This window comes from Suricata suricatta, chromosome 15, assembly GCF_006229205.1.
Source record: "Suricata suricatta isolate VVHF042 chromosome 15, meerkat_22Aug2017_6uvM2_HiC, whole genome shotgun sequence".
NCBI classification, from domain to species: Eukaryota; Metazoa; Chordata; class Mammalia; order Carnivora; family Herpestidae; genus Suricata; species Suricata suricatta.
Window position 1 is genome coordinate 32,389,794 of NC_043714.1, and position 13,459 is coordinate 32,403,252.

The 13,459-nt window shown below is 34.3% G+C and overlaps 1 protein-coding gene across 1 annotated transcript in view; it reads right to left on the bottom strand.

Moving 5' to 3' along the window:
* Window positions 1–13,459, bottom strand: part of CNGB3 (cyclic nucleotide gated channel subunit beta 3) — a 243,675-nt gene that overhangs the window by 124,031 nt on the left and 106,185 nt on the right. The window contains exon 7 of the mRNA XM_029923457.1: window positions 4,598–4,724. Within this exon, the coding sequence (XP_029779317.1) occupies window positions 4,598–4,724 (127 nt within the window). The remainder of the gene's footprint in view (window positions 1–4,597; window positions 4,725–13,459) is intronic.

The following is a 13,459-nucleotide window of genomic DNA, read 5'->3' on the forward strand; positions in this document are numbered from 1 at the left end:
TTAAAATCCTAGTTTTATGGAAGAGTCTCCAACCTGTCCTAATAGGCCATTTAACCCCAGGTTTTGTCTCATTAATGACACATTTTAACTTAAATAAATCTAGGCCATAAAAGTTTGGAATAAATTCTCAGAGCAAACACCAATTCATGAAACTTTCTAACAATAGAACTTATTTTCCATCAGCTCAGGCATGTATTCAAATGTAGGTTTCATATTTTATCTAGTATATTTAGTTACATTCTCCCCAAATAATTTTCTATAAACCTTTAGTCTGCCATATTACTAGAAATAGCACTTAGCAATCATTATTAAAAATGATGCCATTATTAAAAACAGATGCCAATCTGTTGTTAAAAGTGTTTGTAATGCTTGACTATAAAGATATTGCTTATCACAGAGAAAAATTTAAATTTGGGGCTAAAAGTAATAACACATCATTTTTGTTATGCTTTACATAAAATTGGCAAATATGTAACTAATTTTCTTTTTTTACAAGCTTTTAAATTATTCAAGTATAAATTATATTTTATTTTGGTATACTTGATAGCTGACATTCCTTTTCTATTTCAACTATAAAATCACATATGGATTTTTAAGCATCTTTACTGCAGTGACTCTTGCTTTTTCTAGCTACAAGACAATAAACGGCAGTGTTTATGAGTGCTGATAAGATTCTGAATTCTATTCTGTTCTCATTGTTCCTGCTGTGAAATGATTGCCTATTTTAAAACCACCCAAATAGAGACTGATTGCTATTATGAACAAAGAAGACTATTCATAGAAATAACCTTCCTTCTTGGTATTATGGGTAGCAATGGTGATAGAAAGTCATATACTATACTGTAAAAGTCAGTCTTGCAGTGCACCCCAGTCACGGGCACTGAACATTTCACTCACTTGCTTGTTCATCATTTAACCACTTAACCTATCAACCATTCAACTCTGTCTCCTTTTCCAGACATAGCTATTTGATGTTTCCAGGCAAAACACATCTTCTTTTGCTTGCTATTCATTAGTGTCCATCAAAATATAGTTTTTTATATTAATAAATAAGAATGTGCTGAGATGGAATGGCAGAAACAAGCTGTTTTTCTTGGTAATAGACAAATGGCATCAATGGGACTTTCCAGGGGTGAACCCCATGTCTTTCAGAAGCTAAATGATTCATCTGACAAGATAATGAATTGGTTGCTTTTTTCAGGGAAGATTTGCAAAGAATTTCTTTTCCCTGGATAGACGATTTAGAAAATGTTGTGAAAGGACATAAAAGAAAGAATAAAGAAATACAAATGGATTCCAGTCAGAACTGTAGACATGTTATACTTGGATATCTCAAAAAATATCTCCTTCTCGGCTGATATGTATTTGTGACAACTATTATTATTGTGGCTATAAAATTAGTTTTAGGCTTTATTTAGAATTTATAGAGGACTAGATGAAAAAAGTGATTTTTTATTTTAGGAATTTACATCTTTATAATAATAATGTAAATTTTACTCACGTTTTGTGTTTATATAAATAGGTAAATCAATATATCCAAATTTGGCTTAACCATATATCTATACTGTTTTATCCTTACAAAGCAATATCTGAGTCCCTGTCATAAAAGAACATTAGGAAGGCTCTATGTTAAAAAGTTCAGGGCTGGGCTGGGTGATGTCTTAGTTCAGGTTACTGTAACAAAGTTCTATGGACTAGGAGGTATATAAACAACAGAAATTTATCTCTTGCAGATCTGAAGACTGGAAGTCCAAGAACAGCTTGTCATAATAGTTGGATTCTGGCTAGAAATCTCTTCCAGTTTGTAGGCTGGGACATAACTTCTTGCCCTCGGACTCAAAATGAATGGTTCTTCCTGGGTCTTCCTGGGTCTTCAGTCTGCCAGCTTTTGGACTGGAGCTATACCAGTAGTTCTGGTTCTTAAGCCTTCATACTCAGACTGGAACTACATCATTGCCTTTCCTGGCCCTCTAGCTTGCTGACTGAAGATATTGGGACTACTCAGCCTCCCTAATCATGTAACTCAATTCTTTATAATAAATCTGTTATATAATATATATACAGATCATATTACATATAAATATACTTATATAGTTAGTTCTCTTGTTGTACACCTCTGTGCATCTTCTGAGTGTGACAGAAATTAAGAGTGTAAACAATGATATCAAACTTCACTTTACATACAGAGACAGGAAAATCCATAACATGTATTCTCCTCAATATTTATTGATCAGTCTAGATGCATGATCCCTATTCAATCCAAGGCCTAAACCAGAATATAATATAAATGCACTTAGAGTAAGAAATATACTTTAAAATTTTATTTATTAATAATTGAACTTTTTGCAAATTCAAAAACTTGAGGTGAGAATCAGTCACTCACAAGCATCTATTGCCTTTGATCAATCAAATACTTAATGTTTTTCTAGGGGAAAAAATACTTTTAAAAACCTGACCTTGCTCAAGGTTAAAGTTATTGATTTTTCATAACTGCAAATACCAAAATGATCTTTACTCATTGAAAGTATTGTGAAATAACACAACTGGAAGTTATTTAATCATTGATATTTTCTAATGATGTATAAAAACTGTGCTAGCTAGGATTCTAGATATGGTACTACTGATGCCTATGAAATCAAAACAGGAAGGCTTTGGTAAGCTGTACATGGTATTGGAATTCCTGTAATATTAGTCAAAAGTGACACTGGAACTTCTAGTGACCCTTTAAAGTTGTTTCTTCAGTGCAGCTGGTCTTTACTCAATCCCAAGGAGAAGTGTGACTAGACCACTAACAATAAAGTAAGAGTTTTACGCTAACTTGGATTTACTCAGTTTGTCAATAATTCTCAAGCTACTTTGCTGCCTAAACTGCAGATAGAATAATAAATTATTCCAGAGAATAATCAATTCACAAGTACAAAGGACTGAAATAGGACCAATGTGGTTGGAGTAGAAGGATAGGAAGGTAGGGGAAGAGACAGACCAGGCATGGTTTTAGAAGTATGTCAAGGAGTTTTATGTTTCTGAGATGTGCTGACTGACCCACTTTATAGGTAATTGAAAGTTTTCCCTTTTTATATTTCAGAAGAGTTAAAGTACTGTACTGGCAATGGATTTGGGTTAAGAGGAATATATCCCTAAAAATGTTAGTTATGGCTTCCACTTCAGTCCTTTGAAAATCTACCTATCACCACTGATTATTACAAAAAATTAAATAAACTAAAAGAAATGGTAGGAAGAGATATTGGTTCAGAAGGTTAAGCTGTTGATTAAAGTAAGTGTACCGGTGAGAGGGAGGAAAAAGGAAAAAGTTCCACTCAGGAATCTGAGTCCTGTGCACTCCAATCTTGGCTGACCTGACCCTATTACTATGGGCAAACTAATTAACCTCCTTGTGCCTTGGCTGCTTATCTGTAGAGTGAAGATAACAATGACCAACTAAAAGAACTGCAAATCATTCTGTAAATACTAACAGTTATAAATAATATAAATAATTGCTTACCCCAATTGTAAGATTTTAGTCTTTACCCCAGAGTTTAAACATCTCTCTGCCTAAATAATATGTCAGGTTTAATTTTTGTTATACTGTGTGTGTGTGTGTGTGTGTGTGTGTGTGCATGCATGTGATAGAGTAAACTTGTGTTTAATCTCATATACAGAAAAATGTGTATTTATTGAAAACGTACTTTCTCTTTCTGATGCCTATTGCTCGGTATGCAATATATTGGGTCCTAGATTATCACTGTAACGCCTATTGGCAGCACAAGGTTTAACACAGTGGAGGAGCTGTTGAGAAAGAGGTGGGGAGAATGAGTTGGGAGGAGGAAGAGATACTCCTAATTTCTTTTTAAGTGACAACGCTTCTTGCCTGTTAAATATGAAGAGTATGCTTTTATTGTTTCATAAGCCTATTTCAATTATATTAACTATAATTAAGCAATTCAAATTGGATCAGCAGGCACATAATAGCATGCCAAGAGTGGCAAAATGAAGGGGCTCTTAGTTGGGTTTTTCTATGGATTCACTGATTCACATTAAAGCTGTCATCTCTTTTGGTATATATCCAATAATTCTGTAGGAAGTATTTATAAAATTGTATTCCTTCAGTGGCATAAAGATTACCTGTTTCTGTAATTATTCTTGGTTATCATGCCACACTCTCTTTAGCTGATGAAAGGAAATAATAATCAAACAATAAAATATTTTTAGAATTGGGATAGCTATTTCTTTGTGAACTCAGAGAAGAATTATATATTCTCTTCAATTCCTTCTTTTTAAAATTCATGCCTAGTAAATATGTAGGCTGTTTCCATGATGATATTAATGACTCAGACATGTGATTGCAATGCTTTTGTTGGTGTGATTTGGCCTATAGCCACATGGCTGCCTAGGGATCCGGGTTAGGGGCCAGGACTAGCTAGTAAGAGACAATGAACTAGACAGAAAGTAACTTTTAGTTTCAAGCAGTTCTCCTGTGTTATGTGACTACTGTTGCCCTGCACTTTGCTCAGCTAAAGTGGGGAACAGGTGTTTGAATTTTTCAGCAGGGGCTGAGCAATGCCTCTAACAGGTATTATGTATTTTATTGATTTCTCACCTGACTAGGACTTCTTTCCCAGTTTCCATTTCCTTCTGCTCTGGCATCATTTCCTTTGATTCTGTTGGATTTTGATGGTCAGGGGTTGTGGTCATAGATTTGAGTGAATTTTTCTCAGAGATTTTATCTATGGAAAGGAAACAAATACAGACAGAAGAATATATGCCACTGTTGATAAGTTATCTTGGACAGCATAAGTTACAGAGATACCATTTTTTTCTCCAAAATAGTCTCAGGAATGCCTCCCCTAGGATTCCTGCTAAACTAAGTGGATCTCATGCAGGAGCAGGTAACTTGTAGACACCTTCAGGCTGATGAAAAGTATACTTAAAGTTGTATTGTGAAACAAAAAGTTCATAGTATATATCTTTTTGAAACTAGCAAAGCTGAGATTAACTAGGAGTAATCATTCAAAAGGTATTTTGGCTCTGCTAAAGCATTATTCATAATTTGTGGCTGAAAATGAAGCCTCATAAAATTCGGAAAAATTAAATAGGCAGAAGTGATGTCATGGACATTATTTCAGAATTTTGCATTCTAATTTTTTTTAATGAAATAAAATCTTTGTTTCTGATTTGATCATCTTTATTTATGACATCTTTTCTGAATAAGCAATGCAAACTAATATGTACTAGCTTCTTTTTCAGTCCAGAAATTAAAATTTTCCCTTCAAACCTACAAATACAATTTCCAATTAATATAGTTTAAATTGTAGTGTACCAAGGGAATAATCAATTCATTGGTAAATATTTGGATTATAGAGAAAATTTAATGAAAGTAAATTATTTTATATAAAAAGAAAATATAGAAGGAGCAAAGAAATAGAATGAACACAATTCAATGGTTTTTCATTGTCCACAGTTTCTAATTTATTTTTAATTGGATGTACTGTGCTCAGAAAATTAGAATCAATACTAAAATCATAACTCTTATATTTTTGTAATAAATTATAATTGAAAAAACTTAAGCCAATTCAGTATTGAAAATCTGGATTCACAAAAATGATACATCAGGGGGTGATCATTTAGTTTTATAAAAGCTCTTAGCATACACGTCATTTAATATGAAAATTCCTATGATCTACCTAAAATCTTCCAGTGTATAAAACTTTTCAGGAACATGTTTCAGGAATAAAGGAAATCATAAAATTGACTCAGTACTTAGAGTTTTTAAAGGTTTATGGCTAAGAAAGCTTAAATCCCTGGATTATACCAAACAGATTTCTTCATTATGTATCTCCTACCTACATTTATTTTGGGATTCTAGTAATTTTGGCTAGAAGATGGAAACCACAGTATAATGTTTAAATGAAAACCCCCCGAATTCTTGACTTTACTTAGGATACAAACGACCATTACTATAATCATGTCTTTGGAGTCTCTGTCTAAAGACTATATTCCAGATGAAATGTTTCCACGTGTATGGAATCTTACTGAGAGTGCAGGATAGGGTCCTTTTTATACAAGCACATGTGGTACACTAGTGAGCTTATCAGTACTGAACAGATTTCAAAGTAAAAAAAATTGCACTTTCAATATGTTATTTTGTACTAAGAGGCTTTTGGTAGAAATAAGAGTGAAGGATCTATTTTCCCTATGTATTTGGGTCAATCCATATTTTTCCATTTCTCTTTATCCAACCAAAAATAAATTGTTCAGATCTCTAACATTATGCTACATATTGCTGGCTAGGAAAATGACAGCAGAATCTTTTTCCTATATCCGCAAACACTGGGGTAATTATGGTAAGATATTTGAGAGCAAAGTTCTTAATCTCTGGCCACAGGGGTCTAGTGCACTCATGGACTGGAACTTTTGAAACTGTATGTTGCCTATGCAAATTTTACATGGAGAGGCTCTAAGGTTAACATGAGGTCTTCCAAGAAGTCTGGGCCAGAAAGGAGTTATGAACCTTTGTGTTATGAACCATTTTTCTGGGAGCAACCACACCCTGTCCCCAAGTTAGAATTGAAAGAGAGCATGAAATATGACCAAAATAATAATAAAAACCTCTCCTGAATATACAACAAGCAGAATATGTAAAACAGAGTATTTCTTAAGGGGCTTTTATTCCCTATTTCTTAGCAAGGCATGTGATAATAAGCTGCAACACATACTTCCATCACTCATTTAAGCTACAGGATATGCATTAGATTTACACTATTACATTTCTGCTAGCACCAATTAAATGACTGACTGTTCTGCAACAGTTCTTTTGTCCCCTTCTAATAAGGAATTTTTGTTTATAATCATAACATTTGGATTAAAGTAACCCTAAGTAGATCATTGTGCCTTACCAGGTCTTTTTTAGACATTACCAACCCCTTGTAAAATGACCCTAACTCTACTATGACAAGTCTAGGTTATTCAGAAATTAATTACAACCTAATTTGCTCTGTGGATAAGCATTTAAATTACAAAATAAGTCCTTAATCACAGCTTGTCGATGAAGATGAGAAACTAGTTATTGCCCATTTTTGGATTCAAAGCAGAAAAACTTTAAACATAATCATGAGGACTTAAAACAAAAGGAGCCCCATCAACTATAGTCAGTGTGGGTGTCTTTTTATCCAGGCAGCATGTTATTTGTTTGTGGGAACAGATGGTCAGATTGTTTGCATCATCCTCATCATGGAAGAAATCTAAAATACACGGCAAATCTTGCTCTGGCATCTGGGTGAAGTTTTGTCAACCTCACACTGTATTTTTCCCCAGCTTCACACATGGACAGCAGGATCCCCTCGTTTGTAGCTTCCCAAATGAATACTGTAAGTCTTTCTGCCAACTGTGCTCCGGGCACATTGCGTAGCAATTGCCAGATCTCATCAGTACACTTGGTCAAATTCTGCCCTGGAATGTGTGCCCACGGCAGATAGTAAAATCTGGAGTCAAAGTGTTCTGATATGGTTGCTTTTACTGAATGTGCAAGAATGAGTACTTAGCTTGCTCTCCACACACCTGGCTAATTTTGTCTTTGGCCTGGAAGCATCTCACACTGGGCCTCTGTAATACACTTCCAAACTGCTTTGTCCTCTTGTGGAGAGCCGCACAGGTGTGAAACATCTGCTTCTGTCTTTAAGTGAGGAAATAAGTGATGCAGAAAGCCATTAACCTTCCACATATTATCAGTGGCACTTAATAATTGCTGGAAAAGGAGGAATCCAAAGACAGAAACTGATTTGGAAATAAGGTTGTGAATTAGACAGGTGCTGGTTCAATTTGTTTTTGGATGGGTGTAAAAAGAAGACTTGAAAATGCTTTCATTGGTTGGAATGTTTGATGTGGGTGACACATCACTTGGTTGTATTTCTAACTCTTATAACACCAAATACATTGTGAGTTCTATCTCAAAAACAAAATTCCTTTTATTGGACACCAACAATATCTGAGTAATTAGATGTTAGGTGAATTAAAAAAAAAAACTAAGCCTGAGTACCTTGATTAGATGCATAAATGACACTATCATTTTCATCTTAATGAATGAATATTTGGAATAAAATAAGAAATAACACAGTTTTAAGAAATGTATAATTAATAATTATAATCCAAGATTGTATTTTGACACAGCTTGCTTTTAGTTTTTAATTTATAGCGCCTAGAATATACAGTGTTCTTAGAATAATTTTAATTATAACATTTTTATCATACTTGAAATTTTATTATATCTTTGTGGATTATCAAATGCCATGGAAGAAGCTGACAAGCATTACAGCAATGAGTATAAAATAGAACCTGAAGGAGTGTCCTAAAATGTCACAGATTTGAAAAATGTAATACTTTATATTAGAAATGTTCATGCAATCTATAAACAACCCAGTGGAGAAGGAATCTGAGTAAGTGAGAGTTCTGGAAATTATCTCATATGAGGAATGGTGAAGAAACTTTGGGTCTAAAATAGCTAAAGACTAACTAGTGACCTAGCAGTTATTTCAAATTCTTTGAAGTACTGCTGCATAGAAAAGACTTATTTCATATACACTAGAAGGCAGAAGAAAGAACCATCATTGGGACTTACAAAACAAACAAAATTCCAAACATTCTAACAATTAAACTTATCTAATAGTGAAACATATGGCTTTGTGAGGCAGTGAAACGCCCATTGCTGGAGGTTTACAGGTAGAAGCTGGAGCCCATATTAAGGACCCAGATGGGGTCCTTGCCTTGGGCCAGAGGTTAGAAGTCTTTTAGTCAGTTTTAATGTCCCAAAAAGTTTTGAAGGGATTTTCATATTAAAAAAATTTTTTTTTGTTTTTGTGTTTTTACTTTAAGATAAATCATCACAAGTAAAGAAATGAACTAATCAACAAACAAGAATACAGATCCATCTAAGGTAGCTTTGGTACTGTGTCAGGATGAGGGATCCTGTCCTGTCTCAATGTCATTTTTGTTTCAGGGACTTTTGTACTGGGATTAATTAATCTAGAAAATGCAATTTATGTGCGGGCATTAAGGAATGTGGTGAGATACTAGTGCTAGGTACTAAACACAGAGCTCTAATCCTTACATCACTAATTCTCTGGGTAACTCTAGATAAGTTGCTTTTCTCTAACAGTTTCCTCATCCATAAAATGAGAAATACTTTTGTCATGGGGATTTCTGTGAGGATTAGATAAAGAATCCATTCAAGAAAAATGTAATATAAACACAAAGTGTTCCACCAGCTCAACTGGAGTAAATTATCTTCCTTTTAAAAAGTATATTAACTCTTTCAGATCTGTACAGCATTGATATATACGAAGCATGCCAGAGCTTTTATTGACTTATGAGTGTTTCAGGAATCAGGAAATCAAAATTAGCTATATTCTTTAGCAGAGAAAAAAAAAGCTAAAACATAGTTTGATTTAACTGAATTATGCAAATATATTTAAATCATGAAAACTAGAAAATATATGGTATTTTATCAAAAAAATAAAAATAAAATTCATCTTATCCACATTGGTTAGTGTCTCTTAAGTTTTTAGTTTATAAATCAGGTGGAAACTAAGGAGTTTTCAGAGTCTAGAATTCTGTTTGATATTTAAAACAAAGTATAATTTCTATCCCTAACTTCTTCTTCTAGCTGATCAGACCTCTGCATCTTCAGCAAGGCAGCTCTGTTCTGTATACTACACATGAATGGCTATTTTTGTGCACATAGCTGGGCATCTGACCTGAAGAATGTGGCCAGTCTACAGGTGGCTGTTAATCTGAGTGGTTATCTGGTGGTTCTCATGGCTCTGTCCAGTGGGAACAATGGTTGCTATCTAAGTCAGTCAGACTGCTCTCTCTGGAATTTAGACTGGGGAATGAGTAGATGGGAGTAAGAGTAGTCCAAAGCAGATATGCAGAGAGAAATGCACAGCCATGTTGACTATGAGTGAAAGGCAGAGAAAGCAATCAGTTCCTGGGGCTGGGTCATGCCTTGAAGGGTTTTCCAGTTTCAGTTATCCATAGGTTTTCTTACCCTAGAGCCCTTGTCACTGAAGGTGTCCTGATTATGTCTCTGTGCCTTGCCAAATCAGCATGGTTAGGATTTTTCTTCACCATTCCAAACTATAAAACACATCTTATTATCTTTTTTCTAGACTAAGTTTTCAGAAATTTTACATGCTGTGTACATTCACTTCTTTCCTTTGTTCATCATATCAGGTACTATTTTGAAGGACTGTTTCTTACATTCAATAACTATAATTGTTTATTATATAAGGTTTTTTTTTCTTTTTTCCTTTCAGATGAAGCAGAAAAATATGCTTGAATAGTTTTTGATAAAAAGTTTCTCTCATTTTGTTGTCATTGTTTCTATATTACTTATCCTTTGTCTAAAGAATAGTATTGACAGTTACAGAAAGTGAACTGTACTACTAAAATTAGCCATAGTACCTCCTTTGCATGGTACTCAAATTCATTGATCTTATATAGGGAAGTCTTAATTGATTTTAAAAATTAAATTTATGTAAATAGTCTGGCTATTTTCCTATTCCATACAAGACAAATTAAATTTGTATAAGTCTTGCCAAGGACTAAAGAGTGATTTCCTGTTTAAATGAGCTAGGATTTTTCCCTCCTTTTTTCCCCTGTAATATTAAGAAAATTAATACACTTTATGTCTTATTGTAGTTTTAAGTTCTAGAGCAGTTTTAGCTTTCCTTATTTCTGCCCAAACTGAGTTGCCTGAGATGCAGGCTAGGTCTGTTTGGATAGTGGTGGGGCACTGACATGGCCTGGGACACCTCTGGAGACCTGGAAATGTGCTGAACTTGGAACCTAGGTCTTGATTGTGGAGACCTATTTGGCACAGGAGGCCCAGAGAGAACACCACATTTGCAGTCAGTCTGCAACACAAATCTGGGATGGAGGGCATGAGGGAAGAGAAAGGGAAGAGGAAGAGGATCAGTAAAAACATTGCTGGATTCAGCATCTTGTCTAGGTTGTCATTGTTTATAAGTATGAACAACATAGAGTACCTACCATGTGGTTGGTCAGAGATCACAAAATGGTCACATGGGCTAAATCTGACAAGATTTCAGTTTTTAAAAAATGCTTTATTTATTTTTGAGTGAGAGAGAGAAAGAGAATGTGAGCAGGGAGGGGCAGAGAGAGAGGGAGACACAGAATTCAAAGCAGACTCCAGGCTCTGAGCTGTCAGCACAGAGCCTGGCACCAGGCCCAACGCAGGAACTGTGAGATCATGATCTGAGCCAAAGTCTGATGTGTAACCAACGGAGTCACCCAGGTGCCCTAAGATTTCAGTTTTTATTTCATGATTTAAAAAGACTATTTAAACATTTTAAAAGAAATTTCAAATTAAAATTTCTATTTAAAGTCTCTCTAGACTGAAGATGGACCATCGGGCAGCACTTGCCTCTCATCTTTATATGACAGTGATTGGTTGGAGCTGAGTGTTCTCTGGCCTCTATAGACAGGGCATGCATGATTCTCATTCATGCACTCTGACACCCATCAACACTGGAATTCATCAATCTCAATGATAAATGCTTTACATATATTAACTAATTTAATTTGTATCTGCAACCTAGAAGATTAATGACAATATCATCCTTATTTTATACATGAGCAAACAGATACTTAGAGATGTCAACTGTGTTGACTAAAGTCAAAACTGTTATTAAGTAGTAGAGTTATAATTTGAATTCAGACTCTAAAACAATTCAAACTCTAAAACAGTGCTCTTTCTACTATTATATACTGCCAATATACTGAATTTATGTTATTGATTAGAGTGAAACTTAATTTCTTATTTCTTTTTTGGTTACTTAAGTATGGAGTATTTTAAAACTGTACACATTAGTCTTATATTGCTATAACAAACAAGCTTAAAGGCCTAGAACAACACAGGTTTATTCTTTTCCAGCCTGTAGAGGTTGCCTGTGTTCCTTGGTTTGTGGTCCCGTCTTTCATTTTCAGATTGTATCAATGTGATGCTTCCATCATCCCATCTTCTTTTGTCTTTGACCCTTGGGCCTTCTTCTTATGAGAATTCCTTAATTACATTCAGGACTTCTGGATAATCTTCCATTTCAAGATCCTTAATGTAATAATATCAGCATTTTTCCCCCTCATGTAACATATTCACAATTTTTAGGGATTAGGGTGTAGATGTTTTTGAGGGGCCATTATTCAACCCACCATACCATACTAGCTAGCCAGGGCACCTAACTTTGATCCACTTCCACACAAAGTCACCTTACAACATAGTAAACTATTAGGGATGTTATTTACATATACTCTACTGGTATCAAAACATTTTTTTAAAGAATGATTTAATGTACTATAAGTGAAGTGGAAGCCTAAGAAAGATGATTGTAATCAAAAGAGGACCTTAGAAAGTTATCTTTATTTGAATCCAAAATGTATTACGCTCTTCATTTCCATGGTGGATAAAAATTAAACCATGCTCTGCAGAAGATAAGAGTTCTATAATCAGAAATCAACATCTGCAGATATTGTGACATTGCACCTGCATGTTTTGAAGTAAAGAATATAAAAATACCAAGCACATATAAAAGGCTATCTTTAAACACTAATAATTTTGCTTTTTCAAAACAAAATATCTTAAATATAACTGCTTTTCCTATTAAAGCCTTTGAAGACATGCTAAGTCTGCAAATTTAAATGAAACTATTTTTTCGCTTCCACTCAAAAAGCTTCTATGTTAAATGAAGCTTCCACAAGAGTTTTTATTACCAGCTATGAAAAATTGGGCTTACAAATACACTTTGAAAAAAGTAACAAGAGTAGGACTAAACTTGTCATCTAAAAGATGTGATCCTTGGTTTCATACTATTAAGGTTGTATTTTTATGGGGTGTCTGGCTGCCTCAGTTGGTTAAGAGTCCAATTTTGGCTCATGTCATGATCTCATGGTTCATGAGTTTGAGCCTTTTTTCTCTCTGTCTCTCTCTCAAAATAAATAAACAAAAGAAAGAGAAAAATACTTTATAAAAGGTTGTAATTTTATGTCAGAAGAACTTCAAATTGGAAACCATCACTATTATAAAATAACTCACAGTAAAACAGAATGGCAGCAGAACATACAGGTGTATACGTCTAGAGGTTACTTAGAACGTATTGGACAGGAGAGAACACCTGTTGGGATGACACTGTGTATTATATGTAAGTGGTGAATCACTAAATCTTATTCCTGAAATCATTATTACAGTATATGTTAACTAACTTGGATTAAAATTAAAAAAAAAAGAATATTTCTGGCAGAATATACCTGGAAAGAAAAGACAAGAAAAGAAAATACTGAACAGGGTCTTAAAAAGGAATTGGGTGTGTTATGGAATCATTGATATAGAAATGAGTTATGGTAACCTTAGGAGTAGATGAGATTTCTAATAGAATTTAAAGAAAGAAGAGCA